We start from the raw sequence: 27,378 nt of genomic DNA, 5'->3' as shown, positions 1-27,378 counted from the left end.
TCCTCTCTCTCCAGCCGCTTTCAGCAAAGCACCATCATCTCTGATTTCACATATTACATCCCCCTTAACCTACTCAAAGGCTTGTTGGGAAGGTCATAGAACAATTCTAAACTGTGAAGTAACACTCAAAATGGAAATGTTATTGGGTCACCTGGGTGGCTCGGTCAGTTAAGCTTCTGACTTTGGCTCAGGTCATGATCTTGTGATTCGTGGGTTCAAGTTCTGCATCAGGCTCTGTGCTGACAGCTCAGGGCCTGGAGCCTGCTTCACATGCTGTGTCTCCCTCTCTGTCTGCCCTTTCCCTGCTCACACTCTGTCTCTCTCTTTCTCAAAAATAAATAAACATTAAACAATTTTTTAAAAATTCAAAGTGAAAAGGTATCATCATGGTAATTATCCGTATTTTCTCTTCAACCCTATGCTACTAACAATCAAGGAGAAAGATACCCTTCCCGAACTACAAGGGATTTAAACCCAATAAGCCTGACTCCCCTGGACCCTATTTAAAACCAGGCAATGTTGCTTCTGTATTGTTAATTTAATGAGATATTATTATTGAGATTCTATGGGATTTTATTTGGGAAAGGAGGTTTCCTTATGTAAGCATTTTTGGCAACCGCTGCTCTAGTCATTTGAACCAAACCAAAATCTTAGGTTTGCAACACTAGGCTTTTAGCAGATTTCCATGTGATTAAATTCTGTCATTTGCACTGTTTCCCCCACCTTTTGTTACTTGGTTTTGCCGAAGAAAAGTAAACAACTTTTGCTACTTGAAGGACTTGCTTCTACTCCAACGTGTGTAACAAAAGTCCTGTTCCTCCTCTCTCTGCCTTGTATCGTGTTGTGTGTTTTGCTCTGGTTTTGCAGGTTTCGTCTGTGTTAATTCCACTGACAGGCCCCTCGGCCCTCCTAATTCTCTCTTTTAGGAGAATGATATAAACCTGACCCACATTGAATCCAGACCTTCGCGCTTGAAGAAAGATGAGTATGAATTTTTTACCTATCTGGATAAACGTAGCATGCCTGTCCTGGCAAACATCATCAAGATCTTGAGGCATGACATCGGTGCCACCGTCCATGAACTTTCCCGGGATAAGACGAAGGACACAGGTAACAAACAGAGGGATTTTGCAACACCAGCAGTTTGACGCTGTCTTCAAGAAACAGTGGCAAAAATACCATCCACTCTGGTAGACCATTGTGGGGGATTAATCTGGAAGGTGACCTGGAGGAACCCCTGGCTATTTTAGACATTGAGTAAATGTTGGTTCTTTCTTCACTTTCTCAAGATAGAGATTTCTTATATTAATACTTTTCTTTCTCTTGCTGCAATTTTTTTATGTTCTAAATTTTGGCGATCGCGAGTAAAGCTGTTATAAACATTCGCGTGCAGGGTTGTGCGTGGACGTGAGTCAAAAACTCATTTGGGTAAATACTTAGGAGTGCGATTGCCGAGATGAACTATTTTTTCTCTTAAATAATCAAAACGCTTTTTCCTACCGTAAAATCAAAAGTTTTGCATTTGTTTTTGTTTTGGTTTGTTTTTGTTTTTTGCCAACACTGAAGAATTTAGGTCAGGAGGATTTCGAACGTTATTTCAAATAACAATTTGAATGGGCAGAGATGCTTTCAAATGAGACCCACCTCTTCGCAGAGGCCTTTGAAACATTTTCTAAAAGATACCCCCAGGGCCTTCCTAGGAGACTTCTCTTGTTTTCCTGCCCCCATCCTTCTGTGGCTATCACCAGGACAAGGAAGGATTCTGCCCCTGTGGAGCCCAGACGGCCTCGCACATGGGCTCAGGTCACCGAGGGGCGGCCACTTGGAATTCCTCCTCAGTTCAACCCTTTCTGCCCTCCTTCTCTTCCACCTCCCGAGCTGCTTCGCTGATGACCGCCTTCTCTTGCTTTTCCGGCCACCTGCTCCCGACAGGAGCTGCAGGCCCTCAGGACAAAGGGCCTGCCGGATCCTGGGGCTAACTGCCTGGCTTGGAGCAGGTGGAGGCTGGGCCGGCTGGGGCCCTGGGGTAAGAAATCAAAGCGATTGACAAGCAGGCAGGCAGCCCCTTGGGGAGCCAGGGAAAATGTATGTAGATCAGCTGAAGGGCTGGTAGCCTGAACTGGAGGCTCAGAAAGGAGGTTCCTAACGGGGACGTGCAACAGTAGTTAGGAGCCCAGACCCCTCAACCAGGGGTGACTTTGGGCAGATGACTGACCTTCACAATCTCCCACTGCATCGAATGGAAGGAACAAGAGTGTCTGCTTCGTAGGGTTAATGAAACACCACCGGTGGAGCATCGAGAACGGTGCAGAGCATGTTTAAGGGCTTAGTACATATTCTCTATTCTTAACCGTTATCATCACTGTTACTATAAATAATGGCCCCAGCACGGGAGCTGTGAAAAGCCAGCCTGTACACAGCAACTTTTCCAGAGAATCTGAGACCTGGCAAATGACCTCAAAGGTCGTGCGGCCCAACTGACGTCTTCATTTTTCATTGGAAAAAACGGAGGCCATGACTTGCCTTAAGGCACAGAGTGAATTCTGTGCCGCTGTGGGTAAGCATGTGTCGCGGGCCTCTCTGCGCCAGGCCTGGTGATGCGAGCTGCGGGGAGAGAGGCCCAACACTACCCGTTCTTAAGGTGCTCACAGGCTGACCAGGGTGACAAGACACCCAGGTGAATACAGTCCAGGGACAGGTTCTGTAACAAGGACAAGGTGATGGAATCTGGCAGGGTGCTGACCTTTGAAACCGGGTTGACATCTGACCTGTGAAGACAATCCTGGAGGGACTAACCCTTGACAACAACACGTTTCATTTTATTTTTTCATGTGGTCGGTCATCCCATCCCATACTGGCTGTCCCTACCTGACACAGTTTCCTGACCCCAATGTCCACATAACGGAAGGGCTGCTGAGGGTGCTGGTCCTGCTCGAACAGCACAGCCTCACCCCTGCAGGGAGGGGCGGCTCTTGGGTTTCTCGGTTTTGAGAATTGCAGTCTGGGCCCAGAAAGATTTTTTTTTTAGGGAAAACAACCCATCCCTTTGCAGAGTCGTTCTTGCCATGGAACTCAGTGGGAGAATGATTAGAGGGAGAAAGGCATCGTGGTAGATCTGAATCTTTGATTCTGTCACTTGACAAAATGCCCTTTCTTTTGAGGGGCTAAGATCTCAGGAGCGAGTCTGACAGCAGGTTGAAGTGGGAGATCGGAACCCCTCGAATCAATTAGGCTAAATCACTTTTCACTCTAGTTTTTAAGCCGTTCCAAAGGCCATGTGGATGATAGAGAATGAAAGTTTCCAGTTTCTTAATTGCCAAAGTTCCCCACCCAAAACAGCTTAAGGGAAGGTTAATTATGGTGACATGTTAAAGAGACTCCGACCTTCTAAAATGCCTCCTGGAGGAGCTGATGTGACTTTAATAGGATTTTAATCCAGAGAGTCTTTTGAATACTTGAGATCTATTCTCTTGCTACCCTCTCTCCCGATGACCTCAAATCCTTCTTCAACCCAACATGAAAGAGCATTAATATCTTCCATCGATCAATCTACTAATCCTTTTACCTTTCCCTTTGAGTCTTCTGCATGACATTACATTTAGAGGGGGATGGAAAATTCCTACATGGAGGCAGATTGCAGCCAGGAGAAGCAGACGGACAGAATGTCTTGGCTAGACGGAGGTATAGGATTATCACCTTCTTAGAAATGTATCCGTTTGGAGTTATTTTCCAAGAGCAAATGGACATCTGGTGGATTTTGTTCAGGTTGTGGTAACGATGGGAATCCTGGTGTGGAAGCAGAGGGGGTCCAAACTTCCGGTACAGTTGTATTTTCTGTGGGGAGTGGAAGGGCTATTTATATATTTATTCGTCTGTCTGTTTACCTGTTTCTATCTGTCTGGCCTGGGGGCATTTATGATTTTGTCTTTTTTATTTGGATCCATGCCTGAAGCAATGATTTAAGGGAACATATGTTGTGAGAAGACAAGAGCAGCATTATTACTCAGTCCTACCCCGGACACTGCCCCTCCGCCCCCGCTCCCAGCTCCGTCTTCGGGCCCCCTTGCTGCTCCAGTAGTGCTCCCCTGAGAAGCCTGAGGTCTCAGACCGGTCGTCGGTGGAGGAAGGATGGGACTCCTTGCAGGAGTCTGAAAAGCCCCTGGGATTGTGGGCAAGACGGTACACATACGTGTGCATGCGTATTTTTCAAGAGCGATTTTCCAAGGGGTCGTGGTCCCCAAGGAGTTGAGGACCCGTAGAGAGAAGCCAGTTTAGGGCTGGTGGGGGGTCCAGATGGCTGGAAGTTTCCCCACTCCCACTGCCCGTGGCAGCCTTTCCTTTCTCCCTTCCTTTGCTCTTCTGTTCTGTGCTTCCGCCTTCCCTCTGTCCTCTTCCCCCTTCCAAATCATCTCCGGTGCATTGCCCTTCGCCCCAAAGGGCACATCTCAGGGCTATAGGTGCTTGTGGCCCTGGGTCTGCAGGGGACCAAGGATATTTATGTTTGTAAAAACACACAGGGTTGACAGCCTTTTTCAGTCTACCTGGAAGCTTTCAGGATGCATTGATGTTGTCATAAGTCATGGCAGCTGGGGATGAGACTTGTATTCCAGCAAAATGCCTCATTGATACAAGCCGACACACTCCTAAGAGAGTAAGCAAAGCATGGGGTGTGTACCAAGCCCTGAGCTGAAGCAGAAGCTCTTGGGGTTGTCAGCATAGGGCGGCTCCCTTGCAGTGGGTTAGAGGCAGCTCCATTCACCTGTGAGGGAAGGTCCAAGGCAAATGCTCTTTCTACAGCCCAGTCCATTTGCCAGGCTGGGAAATGCTCATGAAGATCAGAAATGTAGAAGCGGGCTCTCTTTCTAAGGTGGGATCCCTCATTTGCATGCCAAGTCCAGTGTTTTCAAAATTCTTTCCTATTAGGTTGTTTCAGTTAAGAAACGGCCACGTTTGCAACGGCCACCTCAGCTAGAGCAAGCAGATGACATTATTGTCATTTTCCATATTAGGAAATGAGACGCAGTGCATCTTTCGGAACAATGAAGACTCCACACTCCAGGCAGCCATTCAAGTTTACCCTGTCAAATATCTTTCCTCTGGGTGGCAGGTGTGTTCCCTCCCTTGGAGGAGGTACTAAGAGAATATGAAATGATTGTTACAGTGTTGATTGGCCATTCATGTTGGATTGAGGGACCATGATAGCAACTCAGAAAAAAGCCATGAATTTAGAGCCAAGAATTAGGATTTGGACTCCTATTCTGTACACCGCCTGCTAGATTTGACTCCCGTGTGACCCCCTGACAGCTGGGTGGCCTCATTACCTCTTCTTTCTCATAGGTGAAGTAGAGCTGAGACTGACCAGGCCATTTTTTAGAACTTATGGGGAAGATCATGCAAGATACTCTGAAGGTTATGGTGTGCTATGGGTTGAACTTGCTTGAGTTGAATAGCCCCTGAACTTAGACATCCTTAAGCCTCGGTAGGGAGGGGCTCTATGATCTACAACGCCAGCCTGCTCTCGGGCTATTTGACACCCCCAGCAACGTGGGTCTGGACACTGGCCAGGCTAATAATATATACAGAGTTAGTTGGTGGCAGCCACCCCCTCGCTGGGTCCAGCCTCACCTGGCAGCCAGGGAGACAACTTCATGTGTGAGATGATAGGAGGGGCGCTGGGAATGACCTCTCATTTCCAAGTATCACTTCCTATGAACGTGATTGTGATGCTTACCATAATCCACTTGGCTGTGTGTTATATTGGAAACAGCACTGTTCTAAGAGACAGAAGGCCAGCCTCTCATACGGGTTCCCTCCTTCTTCCCTCCCTCCCTCCCTCCTTCCCTCTCTTCTCCCTTCCTTCTTTTTTTCTTCTCTTCTTCCTTACCATTCTAACAACAGCCATTACCGAAACCAGTAACCTCTTTTTTTGTTGGTTTTATTCCTTTTGAAACTTTTGTAGTGCTTGACCATGCTACCCCTGGCATTCTCTCTTTCCTTAGCATTTTGTAAGTTATGTGGCTCTTACTTATTAAGATTCTGACTCTTGGGGTTTCCTTTCATATTCTTTTACTACTCTTTCTCAAAAACCAAGTCAGCTTTGCCACCTTCTCCTCTTTCATTCACATTTATGCCCTAATTCAGTTGATCATTCATTTGCGCAATTCATATTCATTGAGCCCCCATTCGGTGCCAGTCACAGGATGGGGAGGGTGGGAAAAAGGATACACACGGTGCTGAGACCCGTGTATCTTATAATCTAGTAGGTGGTTCCTATGAGGCACGATGCGGGCAGGATTAGGAAAGTGCATCAGGAGCACTTAGGAGGTGCCCTGAAGCCAGTTTGGGCGTGGTGGGGAGAAGGGGGAGCAGGGTCAGGGAGGGACACGTGGAGGGAGACAGACATACTGTGGAAGAGGCTTTAGATGTAGACTGTTCGTCTCAAGGTAGGTCGGCCATAACTGCAGGGGTAGGTGGCAGGTGTGCAAGGAAGGCTCTCAGAAAACACAACTCGGTATCTGGGGACACAGTGGGCAACTCGCCAGTGGATATGTTTATAAGATACATGGAATCTTAGAGAGGATATTGCAAGGATAGTTCCAGCTTAAGGTGGAGATTGGAATAAAGGATTCTGCAGGCCGTTCTTTTATTTATTCATGATTTCATGCGTATCCATTCACTCATTCCATCACTGATTTATTTCAACAGCCTTTCACCCCTTTTTGCCCCTTTGCTTCATGCCTGGGTCCTTTTATTTGCCTGGTTCTCATTCTCATTTTAACGTGGGGACGCAGAGGTCAGACGCTTTGCCATCATGTCACCGATACAGGTGCACCCTGAGCCCTCCGCGCCTCCGCTCTGCCCAGGAGGGCGCAGGAACTAACTCGGCACCGTCAGCCAGCATTTGGCTCACCCGTTCTTGCCAAGACCTTTCTGCGGGGCATTCCTTACCGGGAAAGAAAGTCGAAGCACCTTAAAAGAGAAAAAATAAAACCCTCCAAAGCCTTCATCCTGCAGGGTGTTGGCACTCTACCTTCTCCCTGTTGGGATCGGCACACCAACGCTTCTCTGCGAGGCTGGAGGCCATTGCCTCAGAGGAGACATCCAGGAGCCTGGGAAGAGGCAGTGAAAACACCCTTCTATTTTGGGCCCAGGAAAGGAGGATTTATTGCCCTCCCTGAGCCAGCTGGAGGCAGAAGTCTGGGGCAAGGCTGGGTGCCTCACTGGCTGGACCCTGGGGCTGGTGAACGTCTGGTGGACGGAGGGGGTTCGTGGGACTCAGCCTGCACCTTGAACTGCTATAAATTTAATAGGCCTCCTCTGACCCGTTGGCCAGGAAGCAGGCTCCCTCCAGGCCCGCAGGGGCCTGTTGCTCAGGAGTACTCCTGAGCCAGCCACCCCTTGGCGTCCGGGCTGAGCAGTTGACCCCGACTTAACGAGACCACGACGTGGGTGTCCAGGGCCGGCTCTCCTGCAGGCTGCTTCCCCTGGAGCCAAATCAATATTTATTAATGATCTGCGCCCCCTCCAGTGCCTCTGACTTCACAGAGGGCCTCTGTTGCACCAGCCTGCCCAAGTCATTCATTAACGCCGAGCCCAGCGGCCCGTGAGGCAGGCGAGGGGCCCGCAGAGGCCAGCCCACCACGGAGATATTTGCAAAGGTCATTAATGAGCTAATCTGATTTAACTTTTCAAGACGGAGGCGTGGGTCGCTGGGGTCAGTCTCTATTCCCAGCACTGGCCGGGGTGGGGGAGAGGCCCGCCGCCGACCCTGAAGAAGAGAATGGAAAAGTGAAGGTGTCTCTGAGGAGCTGAGAACTTTGGTGTTAAAGAGTTCCTATCCCCAAATCCAGGGAGGTTTGGGATGGGAGATGGGGAGGACCTGAGGCTGTCCGAGGGATTTGATTCAAGCGCTTTAGATTCCTGCTTTAGCTCGTTGCCCCCTTTCCCTCTCCAGGTGGAAGATCTGGAATCTAAGACACAGCACCCGCCCCCCTCCCCACCTTATTCTGAGCTTGCCCAGCACAGCGGGAGTTGCAGAGTCCTCATTTCCAGTGAGCTCGTCATCTCGAAAAAGTCCCTTCCCCTCCGTGAGCCTCAGTTTGTTCATCAGTAAGGTGGAAATACTGTCTACCTCCTAGCATTGTTTTGAGAATGAAAACAGACAATGGAAGTGAAGCGCTTAGCACAGTATCTGGTGCAGACTCAGCTCTTAAAAAATTAACTTCGGGGGCACCTGGGTGGCTCAGTCGGTTGAGCGTCGGGCTCAGGTTATGGTCTCATGGTTTGTGAGTTCGAGCCCTAAAGAATCGGGCTCACTGCTGTCAGTACAGAGCCTGCTTTGGATCCTCTGTTCCCCTCTCTCCACCCCTCCCCTGCGCACGCGCTCTCTCTCAAGGATAAATAAACATTAAAAAAATTAACCTCAAAGGGAAAAATGTAGCGGTAACTTTTGCCTGGGAAAATCGGAACATCCCAGGTGTAGAGGACAGGGGCACAGGTGTGAACTCTGACCCTCCCGCCAGTGGCCTGTGCGACCCTACTTAACCAGACAGGTGTCTCTGGGTTCTGCTTGTGAGTTCACATGTAAGGGTGACAGATCGACCTATGGTGAGCCGGTTGCTTCTCCCCTCAACCGAAGAAGCCAGCCAGGGTTTGGCTGCCTCGCCCATTTCACAGATGAGAAGCCAGAGGCTTGGGAACCAAGTGACTTGCTCAGAGTCACAGAGCTTATGGGTGGGAGAGATGAAATTTGAACACAGACCTGCTGGCTTCAAGTCCAGGATGTGCACGCCCTTTGCACGGTATACGATGTAGGCTTTCCAGCTGGGTTTGCAACCAGTCCGCCTTCCCTGGATCCTGACAGCCTCTCTGACTCCTGGGCCGGGTGAGTGTCATCAGCTATAGACAAGGGACCCCCGCTCCTGCAGGACACCTGCTTCATCAAGGTCGGGGCACTTAGATGTATAGACATATAATGGCTCTGAACTCTGATACACATGCCTACCTACATATATAAATATATGTGACTTACGTATGTAAATATATATGTAATAGTGCAAGGAATAAACACAATAGACTGTAAAAAGAAAAAGTGTAGGGGCGCCTGGGTAACTCAGTCGGTTAAGCGTCTGACTTCGGCTCAGGTCATGATCTCGCGGTTCCTGGGTTTGAGCCTTGTGTCAGGCGCTGTGCTGACAGCTCGGAGCCTGGAGCCTGTTTCGGATTCTGTGTCTCCCTCCCTCTCTCTGCCCCTCCCCCTTTCATGCTCTGTTTCTCTCTGTCTCAAAAGTAAATAAACAATTTTTTTTTTTAATTGTAGGCTTCCTATAAAAATGTAAAGGCTTGGTCCTGTTTTGTCTGGGGTCCGCTGTAGTCTCCTTTAGGACCTGGTGTCCATCTGCCACATTGCTTGCTTCCGGCCTTGCTGAGTGGGCCTCTTCCCCAGGAAGTGAGCCATGTCAGAACCTTGCTTCCCCCATTCCCAACAGCTTGCACTCGCCTCTCTTGGGTCTCATCTCCTTAAACCTTGTCCTGCTCTCCAAGGTGGTGGCTGGTGAACTCCTCTTAGTTGTGAGGCCTGGCCTGTGTCTTCCTTCCACCTCAGATGACACATTGGCTGTACTGAGCGGCCTCTGGGAGGTGATGCTTTAACCTCACGTGGGACCTGGGGAGGGGACGGGGAACAGATTTAAAGGTAGGACTGGGCTGCTGCCTGGAGAGAGACTGTACCGGACTTATCGCTCCTTGTTACTTGGCCTCCTACAATGATTATAATAAAACCAAATACTTATAAAGCACTTGCTGTGTGCCAAGCCCGGTTCTGAGCACTATTCGTGCATTAGCTCATTTAATCCTCACACACTCTGAAGTGCATACATTTACTCTAGTCTTTTTACCAATGGGACACTGGAGGACTTTGCCGGAAGTCCCGAAGTTTCACAGTAGCAGAGGCCAGGTTTGAACCCAAGCAGTTTGGCTCTGAAGCCGATATGATTAGCCAACCGAGCTTTGCTGCTCCTCCAACCTGGCTGTGTCCTGGGCCTCTTCTGGGTGGTGACAAGGCCCAGAAGTTACCAGAGGCCCCTGGACATGGGTGAGCGCCCCACAGGCTCATGGCGCTGTCTGGGGGTCCCTCACAGTCTCTGTGACAAGGGCTTGGGACCTGGTGGGCGGCTTCTGCCTTTGTCTTCTCTTGGCCAAACCTTGAATCCTTTGAGGTTTGCCACCTTCTCATGTTCTCTGATTATTTTTTCGTTTCGACCAAGAAGTCTGAACTGAGCCATGTGGTCCAACAAGTGTTCTCCGTTTGGAGGAGGGGGTGGGGGGTGGGGTGGGGAAGAAATCAGCCAGAGCTAAAAATATGCTGATTCTGCTGCCCTCTGGCGTTCAGTGGGGAGCCTGCAGGCTCGCACAGCTCTGAATCGAGGTGGGAAAAGGCTTCTGTGGAGTAGAACCTTGTTCTCTTGGTGAGAGGAGCAAGGGAAATGGGAGGTGCAATGCATTTTGGGAGCCGTGGTTATGCTTCCAGAAGCAAGCAAGATTGACCCAGTAAGTCCCTGGAAGCGTGTCTCCATGTCCCCTCTGACCAGCCTCAGCCCTTCACTGGCATTCTGTGGGGCTGAAAACCCAAACCCAAAGAGGATTCCAGCCACAGGTCAATCCAACTCCCTTTTACAGAAGGGGAAACTGAGGCCCAAGATTAGAAAGCCTATTAATACTGGAGCTTGATTGCCAATGGGCTTCTGACTCCAGTTTCCCTTCTTTCCTCTTCCTCCTCCTCCTCTCCCTCCTTCCCTTCCCCCTCCTGCTCTTCTTCCTCCTTTTTCTTCCTTTTTATCATCATCATTAAAATCTCTGTCACCCTAATGGTTAATACAGATAAGCACTTGCTGTGGACCACTTAACTGTATCACATTGGCTGTAGTATTTAATGCAATAATATAGAAAGATGGTTCTAACCGATATGGTGGAATAAAAACTAAGGCTCTGAGAGATAAACTACTTGCACAATTACACAACAAAATAAGTGGCCTACTTTCTAGTCCTGCTGGAAGCCTTTCAACTCTGCTCTCTGTGCTATGCTGGACTAAGGACAGAGTGTTAAAAAAAATCCTGGAGCTTGCAGGTGAACAATAATAGTATTTACTATGTGCCAGTACTGTGCTCAGTGAATCACGTGTATTAACTCATTCAACCTTGTACTGTTCCTATAAAGTAGTACTTTATAGTGCTATTATTATCTCCATTTTACAGATAGGGAGACCGAGGCACAAAAAGATTTAATAATTTGTTCTGAGTGGCACAGATAGTAAGTAGAGTGACAACATTCCAGCCTAAGCTGTCTGGCTCTGTTGCCCAGGCCCTCGACGATTGCTAGACTGACTCTCCCTAAGTCAGACGGGGAGCCGGCTCTGAACTGACGACAGACTCTAGCTCTCCCAGATCCCCTTGACCAATGGGAAGACGACATCAAGTTGCCAAGGCCCTTGTTCTGGGGTCTGGAGCCACAGGATGACATAGGAGGTAGTGTCCCCCTTCCTCTCCATCTCCTGAGTTCAGGAACTTCCTGGCACTGGTATCTATTTAAATTTCTTTATAATTTCTTTCTTGTCACCCATACCCACTAGAATGGAAGCACCACAGGAGTGAAGACTCCCTCAGTGTCTAGTGCCTGGTAGCAGTCGGTGCTGAACATATATTTGTAGAATCTACTTCGACGAGGTTAAGGGTGACCAGAGTCAGAAAGTGGGGGAGCAAGACAGGGCTGGCCTGTCCTGTCTCTGGGGCAACTGTGACCACTGGAGCTATGGATGACTCCCAAGCAAGAGAGATAATGATGGCATGGGGAAAAGGTGCCTTGGGAGAGAGTTGATGGGACGGCAACATTCTGGGGAAGCAGGAATGGTCTCAGAGGGGATCCCGAGCCCTGGCTGACTACAATAAGATGTCCTTTCTGAAGTCCTTCCAAACCTGAGTAAGGGACAGACCCCATTTTCAGTGCCAACAACAGAGATCCATTGTACAGGGGGAAGCAGTGGACTCAAGGAGAAAGGAAAGCCTCGAGAAAAGTTCAGGAGACAAAGTGGGAAGCCAGGTGCCATGCTGGGTGAGCCGCGCACGGTGAGGTCGTCCCAGACTCCAAAGTCCGGCAGTTGGGACTCAGAAGGTCTATGAAGAGACTTATCCTCTCTGTTCCTCCTTGTCCTCATCTGTGAAATGGGGATAATAATAACGCCTACCTCTTGGGGTTATTATGCGGAATGGGTGAGGTGCTACATGTAATGTGTCTAAGACAGCGCCTGGCACAAAGCAAGTGCTATATAAGCCTTAGCTCCTGGAATATTCCTGCAGTGTCTGTTCCTGTGCCTATCACCACAGAGAGCCACCCTTGAGCAGTGGGCTGGGATGTAAGGGCATGGAAACGTCCAGCTTGGAAACTGAAAGGACAATCAAGCAGTCAGGCTCCAGAGGCCAGCTAACATTGTGCTCCGTGTAACTCCCCAAAGCGGCAGGATGGATTCATGGTCAGGACGGAAGGCACCAAGTCATCCAGGCATGAGTTTGAATCCTGACCTCCTCTGTTTCCTGGCAGTTAGGTATTTGGGTTTGCCACTTAACCTCTCTGTACCTCAGTTTCCTCATTTGTAATGTGGGAGACTACAGGTTAAATATTTAGAATGGCACTCAGTGCTAGTTTTTATCACTACCATAGGCAGTAGAGAGCTTCGCACCTCTTATCTATGGAAACAGCGCTCTAAATGGATCTTTATTAATGCTGTTGAAGTAAGCGTCTTGTTTTGGTGGAATGTGGAAGATTCTTGCCTGATGCTTCTATGTATAGATCATGGCTGGCATTTCCCCAGGCTGGCCACTAGATGGCATGCATGCCCTTTCCCGTCTGACCTGAGCTGGGCCAGAATCAGAAAGAAGGTGCCAGAGATAGAAAGCTACCTTTTATGGGCTAGACACTGGGCCAGCCCTTTGCCTACATTCTTATTGACTCCTCACTGTAATACTCAGATTAAAAGAGATATTGAACCAAAATAGTAAGCATAGTGGATGCCACATGGTTAGGCCTCAAGAAACATCTTCTTCCTATTACTGTTGTTATTATTGCCATTTTTACAGTTAGGACTGAGGCACAGAGAGGAAAAGTAGGTAGATGGAGCCTGGATTCCAAGCTAGACCTTACTGACTACAAGTTCAGCATCTTTTCTCTAAACCTCATTTCAGGGGAAGCATTGGATGGCTGGACCTCACTTCACAGCTCTCCCTGCCTCCCATGTCCTCTTTGGCTCTGTTTTTCTGTCTCTTACTTCCTGTGTGGTCTTCAACTAGTTATTTAGACTTTCAGAGCTGTGCAGTCTGTACAATAGGGGTCACTGTGCCCTCCTTATTCTGGGGATACTTCAGAAATAGCAACTAGATCAGAGTTGATGCTCCATGGATGACAGTTCCTGTTGTGAATGCCTTACAGGTTAGCACAACTAGGCTTCCTTCCTTTCCTTTCCTTCCTTCCTTCCTTCCTTCCTTCCTTCCTTCCTTTCCTTCCTTCCTTCCTTCCATTCATCCTTCCTTCCATCTTTCCTTCCTCCTGCCTCTACCGCTCCTTCCCTTTCTTTCTTCTTTCTTTTCTTCCTTGCTCTCTCCCTCCCTCCCTCATGACCTCCCTCTCCTCCATGCAGTTGAACTACAGTGCACTTATGGTTCCTACCCTCATGGACCTTACAATCCAAATGTCCTAGTCTCTGTTTATTCCTGGGGCAATTCCACCCCCAGGGGGTCTTCTCTGTAGACCACAAGCCCAGGCCTGATCTACTCCCCCACTAGGCTGCTCCAAAAGCAAGCCTGCAGATTCTCTAGGTACTATGAAGTGCTGTCAGATCCTAGACTGACTGACTCCATTCTGTTTCACCAGTGACTTTCAAATTGGCTTTGGCATCAAAAGATTCTGCCAGGATGCCTGGAAGTCTTTGTGAGGGAAGCATGTGTTAGGAAGATGGGGTCATGATATAGGGTCCCTTGCTTAAGACAGAACAGCTCTGGTTTTATCTAATTTATATTCTGGGGTTACATGCAATATTCTGCCACGAAAGAAAACTATAAAAAACCACTCCCCTTTGCTATTAGAGGTAGGAGGGAGGCAAATTTTGAGGAAATTCAGACAAAATCTCCAGGAAAGAGAATATGTTTGAGAATATGTTTTAAAATTATTTTTCCAAGGTGCTAAGTGAAATAAGTCAGAGAAACACAAATAATGCATGGTATCTCTTACGTATGGAACCTTTAAAAAAAAAAGGCATGAAACTCATAGAAACAGACAAAAGACAACAGATTAGTGATTGCCAACGGCTGGGGGCTGGGGAAAATAAGGAGAGGTTGGTAAAAGGGTATATTTCATCTATGAGGTAGATAAGGTCTGAGGACCTACTGTAAAACGTGGTGACTGTAGTTGTAACACTGTATTATATAACTGAAATTTGCTAAGAGAGTAGAGCTTAAATATTGTTACTAACCCCCAAAGGTAAATATGTGTGAGTTGACAGATATGTTAATTGACTAGATGGGGGAAATGCTTTCACAATGTATACCTATGTCAAATCACAACAATGTACACTTTAAATATCTTATAATTTTATCTGTCAGTTACACTTGAACAAGGTTGAAATTTTAAGAAATTAGTTTCCAAGGAAAATGGGATTCAACTTTTGAATTACAGTAATTTGGGGAGCCCACTTGCCCCCTCACTGGTTTGTCTAATTGGGGCTGATCCCATGCTTCTGACCTTCGGCCATGTCCTGCCAATCCCCGACTCAGGATGTTGCCCTCTCTGTGTTTCAGTGCCCTGGTTCCCAAGAACCATTCAAGAGCTCGACAGATTTGCCAACCAGATCCTCAGCTATGGAGCGGAACTGGATGCAGACCACCCTGTGAGTCCCCATGTCTGTGGTCCTTCCCATGAGATCCTTTCAGCCCACCCCTCCCCGCCCCTACTCCCCTCCCTGATCCCCAGCAATGTGTCTTCATTTGTTTGCTTGTACTACAGACATCTGGAGGGTGTCTTCTTGTACATCATCAGCACCGTCATTATCATGGTCATTTTTATTGTTGGAGCAAATATGGATCGGCCTCCAGAAACTATTGTTTATGTATAATATATGCATGTAGGTGTGTGTTTGCACACACACACATACACACACACACACACACACGTAAATCATCTTTCCGGCTTTGTACAATTAAAGAGGTTCAGTTCAAGTGTTTGGGAAACAGTAAACCACTAACAACTCTGCCAGGTACAGCAGGGTAGTGAGGAGAGGTGACATTGGAACTGGATCCCCCAAACTGAGTAGAAGATGCTGAGGGAACAGTATATGTGAAGGCTCAGAGTCCTGAAAGTATCTGGAATATTTTGGAATGGCTGGCTGGTGCATGAGGTGTGAGGGTCAGATTTTAAAAGGTCTGATATACCAGGCAAAGAAGTCAGACTGCATCCCATCCCCTCCCCTGCATCCCCAGGGGAGCAGGTTGTTCTTTACTGGTTTCTGAGAAAAGGCCCAGGGTGGGGGGACTTTATCACCATTTTTTTGTGTGGTGCAGGGGTTTGGGGAGGGGGAGCAGCTCAGGCTGGACTCAGGGTCAGGACCAGTTCTGACAGCCTCCATAGATGAAAAGTGCCACAGTCATATCGGCTGTCACTTACTCTCTGCCCAGGTAGATGGCTCCTTAATCTTTAAATGACCTGGAAGCTGTTTCATTACAGTGGTTTAGTGGAACTCAGTGAGAGTGTCTGCATTTCAGCAGTTTTCTTACATCTCTGTGGGTCTTTACAGTTGAGTGAATCGTGAACTTGCTCTTCACAAAGGCTCTTTGCAGTAAGCAAAGCAGATGTTCCCATTTTACAGGTAGACGCATTGAGGCCCAGTGAGAGTAAATGGGACTTTTCCAAGGTCCCATGCTAAGCTTTGGGTTTTAAGATTCCTAATCCAGCCCTCATGGTGCCAAAGACAAAGGTCTAGCCAGTGGCAGAAACGCTGGTGCTTTCTCAGAGACAAAGAGAGACCTATTTCTGGAGTAGACTGGCCTTTTCAAATATGAACAAGTGTTGCTTATTCTAACTCAAATAGTAAACCCCTGATAGTGGACTCAAAGATACAGAAAAGCATTAGAGGAAAATGAAGATCACCCATAATTCCAGTTATTTCCCTTTTTCTCTTGGTAGTATTCCGCATTTTTTTTTTTACAATGAGAAACTATTTTAGAAACAGAGGCGAGTTCCCTCCTGACACCCACACATCAAAATTGAAAAAAAGTATCCCCTATTGTCACACTGTCCGGAAACAATCAGCGTTAATTTTGGTGTGCTCCCTTTCTCTTCTCCACATCTCTTTCCCCCTCTCTTTCTATTATTTAGAAATTAATACATATTATTAAATTATATATATCATAAAATTATTATATATATAATTTTTTGTGCATTGCCATAACTTACTAAGCAGCCCCCAATGGCAAGCATTTAGGAAGTTTCTAGTCTTTCCCTAGGACAATAATTTGCTTGCCTGGGTATCTTGATGTGGGCTCTCCATAGCTTCCTTGATGCTTCCTTGTGAAACTACTTAGTCTAGGGATAGAAATTGTAGTTCAGTCTCCTAATATATATACTTCAGTACCTTATCCCCCCCAAAATAAAGCTGGATCCCCATTCACCTTCCTGGGGATGGTGCAGCCTTCTCCTGTGGCTCCTGGGGGCGCCAGACCTGAGCCAAGAGAGGTTCTAGATCCCCACTGACAGGTCTTCGGCCGTGGGCCTTGGGAGCAAAGCATCTGCAAAGATATTGTTCCCCTGGAAGACCTGTCTGGCCACCTTGGCCCAGTCAGTGGAAAATTAGCCCATCTTACCAGCCTCCAGACCTCCTGCCGTGACCCAAGACCCTTCTGCTGGTCACACTCACCGCTCACTTGGGGGAACCAGTATGGCCAGGAAAGAGGGAAGAGGTCACAGACATGGACATTTCCCTCCCTTTATCCTTGTGTCTCCTCAGGTAGATAAGCTGGTCTTAGAATTCTCTAGAATTCATTTCTCCTTACAGACCCAGCCCCTATCTTTGTTTCCCTGGCCTCTCACTGTGATGAATTTTATCATAAAAAAAACCCCATCTGTCTGGTACATGGTCCTCCCGATGAGGAGGCCAGGCTCTCTCTGTTCCTTCTTGTGGCTTTTCATCAGATCCTGGGAACTGATGGGCCAAGGACAGAGTAAACCCTCCAGAGTGCTCACAGGCCCTGGCTGCCATGTGTGAGGAGTGGCGGTGTTCTTCGCGAAAGGACCCTCTGTTCCGCTCTGTACCAGGTTCGCAGCATGCTCCCCTGCCCTTGGCAGTGTGCACTGACGTTTGACCCAATATCTCACTTCAAGGCCTCCAAAACAGCCACTCTGAAGAATGCGGCCAAGGAAGGATTGTTCCTGCCCCAGAGGGTAAAGGACATCTGCCTGTGTGCGTTAGCCAAGTGGGAAAATAAATTAAGAGCTGCATTCCACTCCGTGCACACTGCCTTCTTTCCTTTGTTGCCTGTGTCTCGCCTTTCTTCCTTCCCCAGGCATTTACTGAGCGAGTGACATTCATAGCAAATGTTTTTTGAGCGTGGACTGTGTGCCGGCACTGTGCTAAATGCTCTCCCTGCATTTTTAAAATTTCGGTGTTATAACCATCCATCCTGGGAGGGTTGCGCTTTCCGATTTTCAGAGAAGTCTCAGACAGAGACGGCCGTGTGGCCTCACGTATATGGGAGCCGCCTCCCAGGCTATGTAAAGGAAAGGGGGCTGAAATGATGAATACGGCATGACCTCTGCCCTCCTGGGGCCTCCAGTTGTGGGGTGGAGGGAAAAGGGGTGTCCGCTCTTCCCAAAGGGGTGCCAGAGGTGACGGGGATACAACTGTAAGCTTGGTAGACAGAATCCAAGTGGTCTGTTTGATTTCCGTTCTCCAACGGACCCTTTCTCTGCCTGTTCCCCAGCGTCTGTGGTCCTGTCCCTGTTGTCTCCTTCACCTGGGGTAATTTTCCTCATCGTCTCACCTGTTCTTGCCCTGCTGGCAAACCTCTATTCGTTTTCTACAGCCTAGCTCATATGCTGGCCTCCCTGAAGACGTCGCTTCCACTGGCCCCTTCCCCAGGCTAAGTTTTCTGACACTGATGTCATAGAACTGTGTGTGCTGTGCTTTATACTTTGAGCACAGACTGTCAGAGAAAAATAAATTCACTTCCTCATGACTTGTAAAGGCATAAGACAGATACACGCGCGCGCACACACACACACACACACGCGCGCGCGAAAGGGTCATATGCATGTTTCCCAAACTATAATCCACGAAAGAAATTTTTTTCATGATCAAAGGGAGAAACAGTATATGCTAGAACCCCATTTGAAGCATATGCAAGTTCCGTGATCTCATTAGGGATGTTGGAAAGTCCCGTAAACATGAACTCGTTCAACCTAATGTTTCTCAAACTTTTTTTTACTGATGGAACCCCTTTTTAATGGCATACCTAGCGATATTATCTAAAATGGTAGTGTTCCATGGAACGCAGTTCGGGTAATATTTAGTTTAAATCATAACACACAAAAAGTAGATGATTAGACACCAGGTTTAATGAGTCAGACGGCATGTACTATCACTGTGGACCGGAATGGTTAGGGAGGACTTCTGGAAAGAGGGAGAGGTGAGTGGAGTCTTGTAACAACTAGGGTAGGCTAACCGCTGATCAAACAATCCCCAAGTCACCATGGATTAACTGAAGGTGTATTTCCAGTGTAAGCCAGTAGGGAGATTTCTCCACACAGTCTTGCAGAGACTAAGCCCCTCCCACTTCAGGGCCATACCTTCCTCCAAGTCTCAGACCCTTTCTTTTTTTTTCTGCCAGCACCTGGGAAAAGAGAGACAATTGCTCCCAGGAGGTTTCTGTGGGCCATGTCTGGAGGTGACTCACATCCTTCACTCAAATTTCATTGACTGCAGCCCAGTCACATAGCCGCTAGGAACTTCAAAGAAGACTGAGAAATGTGGGTTAGCAATGTTCTCTGAAAGAGGGATGAGACACAGGCCTTCGGGAGCACCAGCAGCCTTGGCCACACAGATCCTAACCCCAGAGCTCCCTATGCCAGCTCCACTGGCACCTACACCAGTGTCTAGACTGAAGATTCACATGAGGGGGTGCTTTCTGGTGGAGAAAATATCAATCAGCAGTACTGTGCCTCTGTGTTATTTCTTCTACTATCCAAAGGTCTCAAACTGTTTTTTAGTCTTTCAGATGTAGGTACGGAGTTTCTCTTCTCTCCAGAAAGAGCCTTGCTCTTCCCTGAGTGGAGGGCTATCATTCTAGTACTCCTCTCCTCTTCCTTTCTGCCAATTAAAATTCTCCACCCGAAGGCCCCATTAAAGTCTATTCTAAAGATGTCGGCCAGTTATCAAAGACTTGTGGCCCTCCTACTAAGTTGCTCTGTCCAAACATAATTTTCAAAAAAGTAAAAACAACTATCATGCAGGTATATAGTCAATATCGGTCAAAAATCTATTAGCTCAGTAGCGAGGGAACCAGCAAGATGACGATGTTGGTGCAAAGGAAGCTATAAGAGACTAAATTATGGATGGTCATTGAAAAATTGAGTGCTGGAGCAAGACCACAGAGATGGAGTTACAAGTGATTAATGCTCTCAAAGGCAAGAAAGCCATAACTGTGAGTGTTTTTATCTACCGGACATAAATCATTTGCAACTTGATCATAAAATAAATCTTCTGCTACTTGCCCATCTTCTGTAAGTTGGCATCTAACCCTGAAGAATCTGGGCCTTACTAAGTAGTAAATTGCCCATCAGACAGATATACATGCCTCTAGAGCTTACCGTGAACTCGTTAGGCAATGATCTAATGTGACTTTGGAAAGGCACATGGTAATTTTTTTGTGTAATTTTTTAACAGCTCCTACCCAGAAGTATGCTGAGTTATGCCATGCACTTAAAATCTAGTGATAAGTAAGACTAACAGAGTCCTGAGTTTAATGATATTAACAAGTATAATGATTGTCTGAAAGGAGAAACACTCAGGTTGTTGAGAAAGTGTATTGTAGGGGAAAATCAATAAGTTTGGGAAAAAGCAAAGAAGGTCTATAAAATGCAATTGAACCAGATGGAAAGGCCAATTAGTAGCTTATTGGTCTAGAAGAATGGGGAAGGGTATTTCAATAACAGGGAACAGCATGTGTAAAGGCCCTGATGTGGCAAAAAGCCTGGTGGGTTTAAAGAATAAAAATAAAACCAACTGGGACAAATTTGGGACATAGTATGCAGGACTACCATTGTAGTTCAACACAGAATTGGAAATGTAGGAAAAGCCAGATTGCGTAACGCCTTGTGGACTGTGTTAAAAATTTTGGACTTTACCCTTAAATTGATGAGAAGCCATTGAGAGTTTTTAAAGATGAGACTGACTGCACCAGATCTGTACTTTGCAAATCTACCGGGGCTGCATGAGGGGGGAGGTATGGAAAGGACACAAGGAAAGTCCACTTGGAAAGCAGTTGTGCTAGCCCAGGCAAGAAGTGATGGGGTCCTGAACGAAGGGACAGCAGTGAGGATAAAGTAAAAAGGACAGACTTAAGATATTTGGAAGGAAGAATGGACTAAGATTGGTTATGGGATGTGAAGGAAGAGAGGAGGAGAGAAGTAAAACAATGACTCTCAGGTTATTGGCTTGGGCAACCAGGTATCTGAATCCTTTCCAAAACAGACTTTGTGGCTTTATAGGTGGTAGGCACGGCCAGCAACAGAGAGTGGGCAAGGGGCGGGGCTGTTGTTGGTGCTGCCGTGGTCTGTTGGTTTGCACATCTCTGGGCGGGGTCTGCAGGATGGCAATGGCAGTTACTAAACCACTTTGAGACTCTTGTCCTCTGTGTACCACCCTTTCTCCACTTGGTGTGGGGCTGATGGAATGCAAAAAGTCTCTCATTGTTGGCATAGATGGAATATAAATAGGAAAGAAAGAATTGTACAGATGCTGTTTAGAAGGCCCAACCGTGGGTGATGGGGCTCAGTGACCCTCTCCAGACTCTATCCTTTTTATGTTCTGAACCAGACTTCTCAGCTTTTGAATTTTCCACCATTTTGCACAAATGTGTCATTTTTTGATTGTCTCCTTTGTGTTCAGAATTTTACTTGGTGCCCTGCGTACCTTACCTACTCTAACCCACCCAACACCATGAGGGAGCTGGAGCTAACAGTCTCACTTTACTGACGAAGAAACGTAGGCTCTGAGAATCGAACTGGCCAACCTCAAGCCAAGCTCCTAGTGACTGGGGTTAGTAATCCACCCAGCCTGCCTGACTTGAAAACCCCTGTTCTCCTTGCTAGTCTAAAGATGGCATTTCTGAGATTTAACCTCAGCCATAATATCAAGAAAGGGTAACATGAAAAGCTCAGTATGAAATACCCAGAAGACTTTTCCGAACGGTTACCTGCTCCCTGAAATCCCCACAAAAACAGAACCACACACGTCAACACCCAAGTCACAAAAATGCTGAGATTTAGGAAAGTGATTGCATGTAGACTGCCTCCTGTAGAATTCCCTCCACTTTGTCCCTTCCACTCCTCCCCCCCCCTTCCCCACTCCTCCTTCACCAACAATATATTTTCCTGTCAAAACATACTTGGTTACACGCAGTGCAACCAAAATTGCTGCTATTAGCTTAATTGAGACAGGGTGATTATAAATAAATTACATGCAGTGCTACTGAAATTGCTGCTATTAGCTTAATTGAGACAGGATGATTAGTCATCATCAACTGAAGCTTAATTCAGAGTGTACTGTGCATGGCTGCAGAGATCCTGTGGTCATCCGGCTGCCCAAAGGATCAAGGCCAAACCACCAAGAGATGGACTTCGGGGCCACAGCTCCCTTTCCCTGGCAACCGAGAGAACAAAAGTCCTTGCAGCCTGGTTGGGGGGGGGGGGCGTTCTTGACGGCTGATAATGAACTTCTTAGGCACTTTGAGCTGGAAAGGACTGTGGTTAGAAACGTTCCCTGTGGAAAATCTGTGTAGAAAAGTATATATGTACGTGTGTCGACGTATCTCAGTATGTGAATCTTCTGTGGCTTCCTCACAATGATTCGAGACGGATTTGTAATGCTATTTTACTTTTTTTACTAATTATAAAAGAAATCCATACTCACAGTACAAAACCTCAAAAGCATGAATCGTATAGAAAAATCAAGGTTACTCTCTCATTTTTGTAACGTTTGTTAGGCCCTGGTGTACTTTTTCCATAACTTCATTTGTACATTCCCTCCATCATAGTTGATACCTCCTGGATATGCAATTTTATATTAAACTTTTTTTCACTGATGAAAATATCTTCAAACTACCTAGACAACATACATTACGGATCAAAGATAAAGAGCCGAATAGGGGCAGAGAGATTGTCATGGGCTTCTCACTCCTGGAGGCAGCATGATGAAGTGAAAATCCACTGGTTAAGGGAGATCTTCCCTCATCCCCCTGGTTTCCTGCCTCAACCCTCAAACCTCAGCTCGTCAGCCATGGTGCAAACAGAAAACTCCCATGGAGGTGCTCTGTGGGCTTCATTTTTCTCATATCTTGATCAAAATATAGAAATATTCTCCAAGACGGCTTATAGGTGCAAAAGTCAATGCTGTATACTTAAGGGCTGGGGAGAGCCATTTATTATAGACTGTTATTTTTTTTTAAGTTTTTTTTTTTTTAATTTTTTTTCAACATTTATTTATTTTTGGGACAGAGAGAGACAGAGCATGAATGGGGGAGGGGCAGAGAGAGAGGGAGACACAGAATCGGAAACAGGCTCCAGGCTCTGAGCCATCAGCCCAGAGCCCGACGCAGGGCTCGAACTCACGGACCACGAGATCGTGACCTGGCTGAAGTCGGACGCTTAACCAACTGCGCCACCCAGGCGCCCCTTGTTTATGTTTATTTATTTCTGAGACAGAGAGAGACAGAGCATGAGTGGGGGAGGGGCAGAGAGAGAGGGAGACACAGAATCAGAAGCAGACTCCAGGCTCTGAGCTGTCAGCACAGAGCCTGACGTGGGGCTCGAACTCACAAACCGTGAGATCATGACCTGAGCCAAAGTCGGTCGCTCAACTGACTGAGTCACCCAGGCGCCCCTATTATAGACTGTTAAATAAGACTTGTAGGTGAGGATGACTGTGGTCACCAGACCTTAATGACTGGCAAGTATTAAGTTCATATTTTGAATCCTAACTATGGAGATGTGTTCTTCCTTTAGCCCAGTAGGCAGGCTCCTAAAGGGATGCATTCAGTGCTGCTTGGAAATCAAATCATGGTGCCCAGTTTACTTACTGCATCATCCCAAGGATGGCACCAATAGAAGGGCACCAAGGGTAGTTTTAAGTTTTCAGATTCCTAAGCCTTCCTTCCTGTGATTAATAACTCCAAACCATTCAGCACTGTGAGGAAAACCGAAGAGCTATATTTTGTAATAGCTGTGTCATGGAATGTTTTCCAAACTGAATAATCACTTAATTTACTTGGGATTTGAATTTGGAATAAGAATACGTAGTAATTTTAATTTTCTGGTGTGAAACATTTAGATTTCTCTTTCTCAAAATATATCTTAAGAAACAAACTAAGACATTCTTTCTTCCCTCCCTCCCTCTGATCATCCCTTCCTCCTTCCTTCTTTCCCTCTTTCAACAAGTGTTTGTAGTTCTTTCTGTATGGCGGACTTTATGCTACAGACTCTCAGATTACATATATATATGGACCCTGGTTCTTTGGAACTGCTGGCAGACTCTGATTGAAAACAATGACACCACCAACAACAAAATAACCAACCAACCAGCCAATCAGACAAGACAAAACAAGAAAATATCTAAAAATCAGGGAGTACTTATCTTTTAAAAATACTTCTCTAAATATGACACTCCATGATGCAAGCCCTTGTTTATGATTCATCAACACCTTGGTTTGAAGGGAAGGTGGGGAAGGTGGTAGAGGTCCTCCCTTATTGGGAAATTCTTGGAATGAACAAAGTAAGTTCTAGTATTTTGCTAGTCTCTTGTTTTTCTAAAATTCAGGTACTATCATTTTTTTGGTAAAATACCCCCCCTCCCTTTCCAGGTTTATTAAGATATAATTGACATATAACATTGTGTAACTTTAAAGTGTATAACGTGATGATTTCATACACATATATATCGCAAAATGATTATAACAGTAAGGTTAGTTAACACCTCTGTCGCTTCACATGATTGCCATTTGTGTGTGTGTGTGTATGTGTGTGTGTGTGTGTGTGTGTGTGTGTGTGTGTGTGATGAGAATATTTAAGATCTACTCTGTTACCAACTTCCAAGTATATAATACAGTATTATTAATTATAGCTACTATGCTGTACATTACATTTCCAGAACTTACTCATCTTACAATTGCAAGTCTGTACCCTTTGACCAACATCTGCTCATTTCTCCCACCCCAGCCCCTGGCAACCACCATTCGACTTTGCTTCTATGAATTCAGCTTTTTTTCAATTTTACATAGAAGTAAGACAATGCAGTATTTGTATTTCTCCGTCTGACTTACTTAGCATAATAACTTCACAAGTCATCCATGTTGTCGGAAGTGGCAGGATTTCCTTCTTTTATGGTTGAGTGGTAGGATATATATATGTATTATATTACTATACTATATATTATATATTATATATTATAATACATGTGATATATATGTGTACATCTTCTTCATCCTTTCGTCTATTGACAGACACTTAGGTTGTTTCCATATGTTGGCTATTATGAGTAATGCTACAGTGAACATGGAATATAGATATCTCTTCAAGATCTTATTTTCATTTCCTCTAGATGGAAACCCAGAAGTGAGACTGCTGCTTCATATGGTAGTTCTGTATTTAATTTTTTGAGGAACCTTCATACTGTTTTCCATAGTGGCTGCACCAATATACATTCCCATATGCAGTACGTGAGGGTTCCCTTTCTTCCATATCCTCACTCATTCTCTCTTGTCTTTATGATGATAGCCATTCTAAAAGGTGTCAGGTGGTATCTCATTGTGGTTTCGATTTACATTTCCCTGAAGATGAGTGTTGGGTGTCTTCTCAGGTACTTACTGACTATGTGTATTCCATCTTTAGAAAATGTCTCTTCAGTTCTATGGCTTATTTTTTAAATGGAAAACTTAGGGCTGCGTTGTATGAGTTACTTATATATTTTAGGTATTTACCTTATATTAGATATATGGTTTGCAATATTTTTTTTCACATTCCATTGGTTGCCTTTTCATTTGGTTGGTTGTTTCTTTTACAGTGCAAAAGTATTAGTTTGACATAGTCCTACTGGTTGACTTTTACTTTGTTGCTTGTACTTCTGGCGTTATATCCAGAAAAATTATTGTCAAGAAGCAATCCTTCTTGAGAAAGAAGAACAAAGGTGGAGGTGTCACATGTCTTGATTTCAAATTATATTACAAAGTTATACAAATCAAAACAGTATGGTACTGGCATAAATTGACCAATGGAACAGAATCGAGAGCCTAGAAGTAAAGCCATGCATATGCAGTCAGCTAATAGTTGACAAGGGAGCCAAGAATACTCAATTGGGAATGGATGATAGTCTCTTCAGTAAATGGAGTTGGGAAAACTGGATATTCACATGCAAAAGAATGAAATTAGATGCCTATCTGACACCCCTTGCAAAAATTAACTTGATATGGATTAAAGACTTAAGTGCAAGACCTTAAACCATAGGACTCCTAGAAGAAAGTGCAGGGAAAATGCCCTTTTAATTAATTGGGCTCATCTCTGACTAAGGTATATGTCCCACCAACACTGAAAGACACCCTTGGCTTCTTTCCACTCTTCAGAAATATGCTGCTTATGGGCGTGCCCGGGTGATTCAGTCGGTTGAGCATCTGACTCTTGATCTTGGCTCCAGTCATGATCTCACGGTTCGTGGGATCGAGCCCCGCCTCAGGCTCCATGCTGAGTGTGGAGCCCACTTGGGAGTCTCTCTCTCTTCCTCTCTCTCTGCCCCTCCCCCACTCACATGCCCCCCTCAAATAAATTATATATATATATATATGTATATATATGTGTGTATATATATATGTATATATATACACACATATATATGTATATATATATATAAAAGAAACATGCTGCTTATGATTGTTGGGGGAAAGGCTGCCTGCCGGTGGGTGAGCCTCAAAGGAGAAATGATTATCTTCATTTTTCTATATTGAGATTGATTTCTCAGGTGAGCCCCTGCTGCGGTATAAAGGTTGACCCTGAAGTGCAATGAAAACAGCATGAAACTGGGTGCTTCAAACCCTGGTCTCATCTTTGCTTGACTCCTTTTCCTGGGCCACTGTTTACGCTGGATGCATGAGGATAATCATACTGAGCTACCATGCAGGATTTTTGTGGGACTTACAGATAAAGTAAGTCCCTAGCACACATAGATAGGCATATAATAAAGACCCAATAAATACTATTTTAAAAAATTGCAATAGCAGCAAGCATGTACCTGTTTGTTTATCAAGAAGCTGAGGAAGGAGAGCGGGGCTGTCAGAGCTCACAGAGCCCCCATTCAAATCCCACAGGGACATGCTAGGCCTCTCTGCCCAAGCCTTGAGAAGTCAAGTGTCTCCTCTCTCCTAGGGTTTTAAGGATCCTGTGTATCGAGCAAGACGGAAGCAGTTTGCTGACATTGCCTACAGCTACCGACAGTAAGTCCACTTTGCTGGTCTTGGGGAAGAGAGAAGCGCACGTTCCTGGCTTACCTTTTCCTTGCCCAAGTTTGGAAAATACCAGCATAGAGAGTCCCGCCTTCGGTGTGCGGGCGCGCGCGCGCGCGCGCGCGCCTGTGTGTGTGTGTGTGTGTGTGTGTGTGTGTGTGTGTGCGCGCGCGCGCGCGCATGTGTGTTTAAACCCTCCCTTTAATAACACATGTTTCAAAAAAAAAAAATTGCTGCTAGACAAAACAAAATTACCCACGGTGCCGGGCCGGCCTTCTCCCCAGCTTTGTTGTGTCCTTATGCGCTAACATCTGAAGTAATTACAAAAGGCCTCGCCCTGAATAACACAGCCTCTGGTATTCTCCACATTAAACAGGGAAGAAGGAAAAAGAGAATCATTTACATTCAAGGAGGAGTTGGCTGCTTTACTGAAATAATGAATCGTTTGAGGTTTTAGATGAGCCGTGCCTCAGCGTTCTTCTTTGATCTGATCTGACCCAGCTGCGAAGGGCAATTTTCAGAGGAGCTTATTGTTTTCTGTCTGGGATTCTACCCTATTTTAGCCAAAGGAAAATGCAAATA

General features: G+C 46.1%; 1 protein-coding gene across 1 annotated transcript in view; it reads left to right on the top strand.

The window, feature by feature from the left end:
• PAH (phenylalanine hydroxylase) overlaps positions 1-27,378 on the top strand; it is a 71,768-nt gene that overhangs the window by 22,844 nt on the left and 21,546 nt on the right. The window contains exons 3-5 of the mRNA XM_047867073.1: positions 927-1,110; positions 14,842-14,930; positions 26,720-26,787. Of these exons, the coding sequence (XP_047723029.1) occupies positions 927-1,110; positions 14,842-14,930; positions 26,720-26,787 (341 nt within the window). The remainder of the gene's footprint in view (positions 1-926; positions 1,111-14,841; positions 14,931-26,719; positions 26,788-27,378) is intronic.

This window comes from Prionailurus viverrinus, chromosome B4, assembly GCF_022837055.1.
Source record: "Prionailurus viverrinus isolate Anna chromosome B4, UM_Priviv_1.0, whole genome shotgun sequence".
NCBI lineage: Eukaryota > Metazoa > Chordata > Mammalia > Carnivora > Felidae > Prionailurus > Prionailurus viverrinus.
Note: the sequence above shows the minus strand (reverse complement) of the source record. Positions and strands in the feature narration are given on the sequence as shown.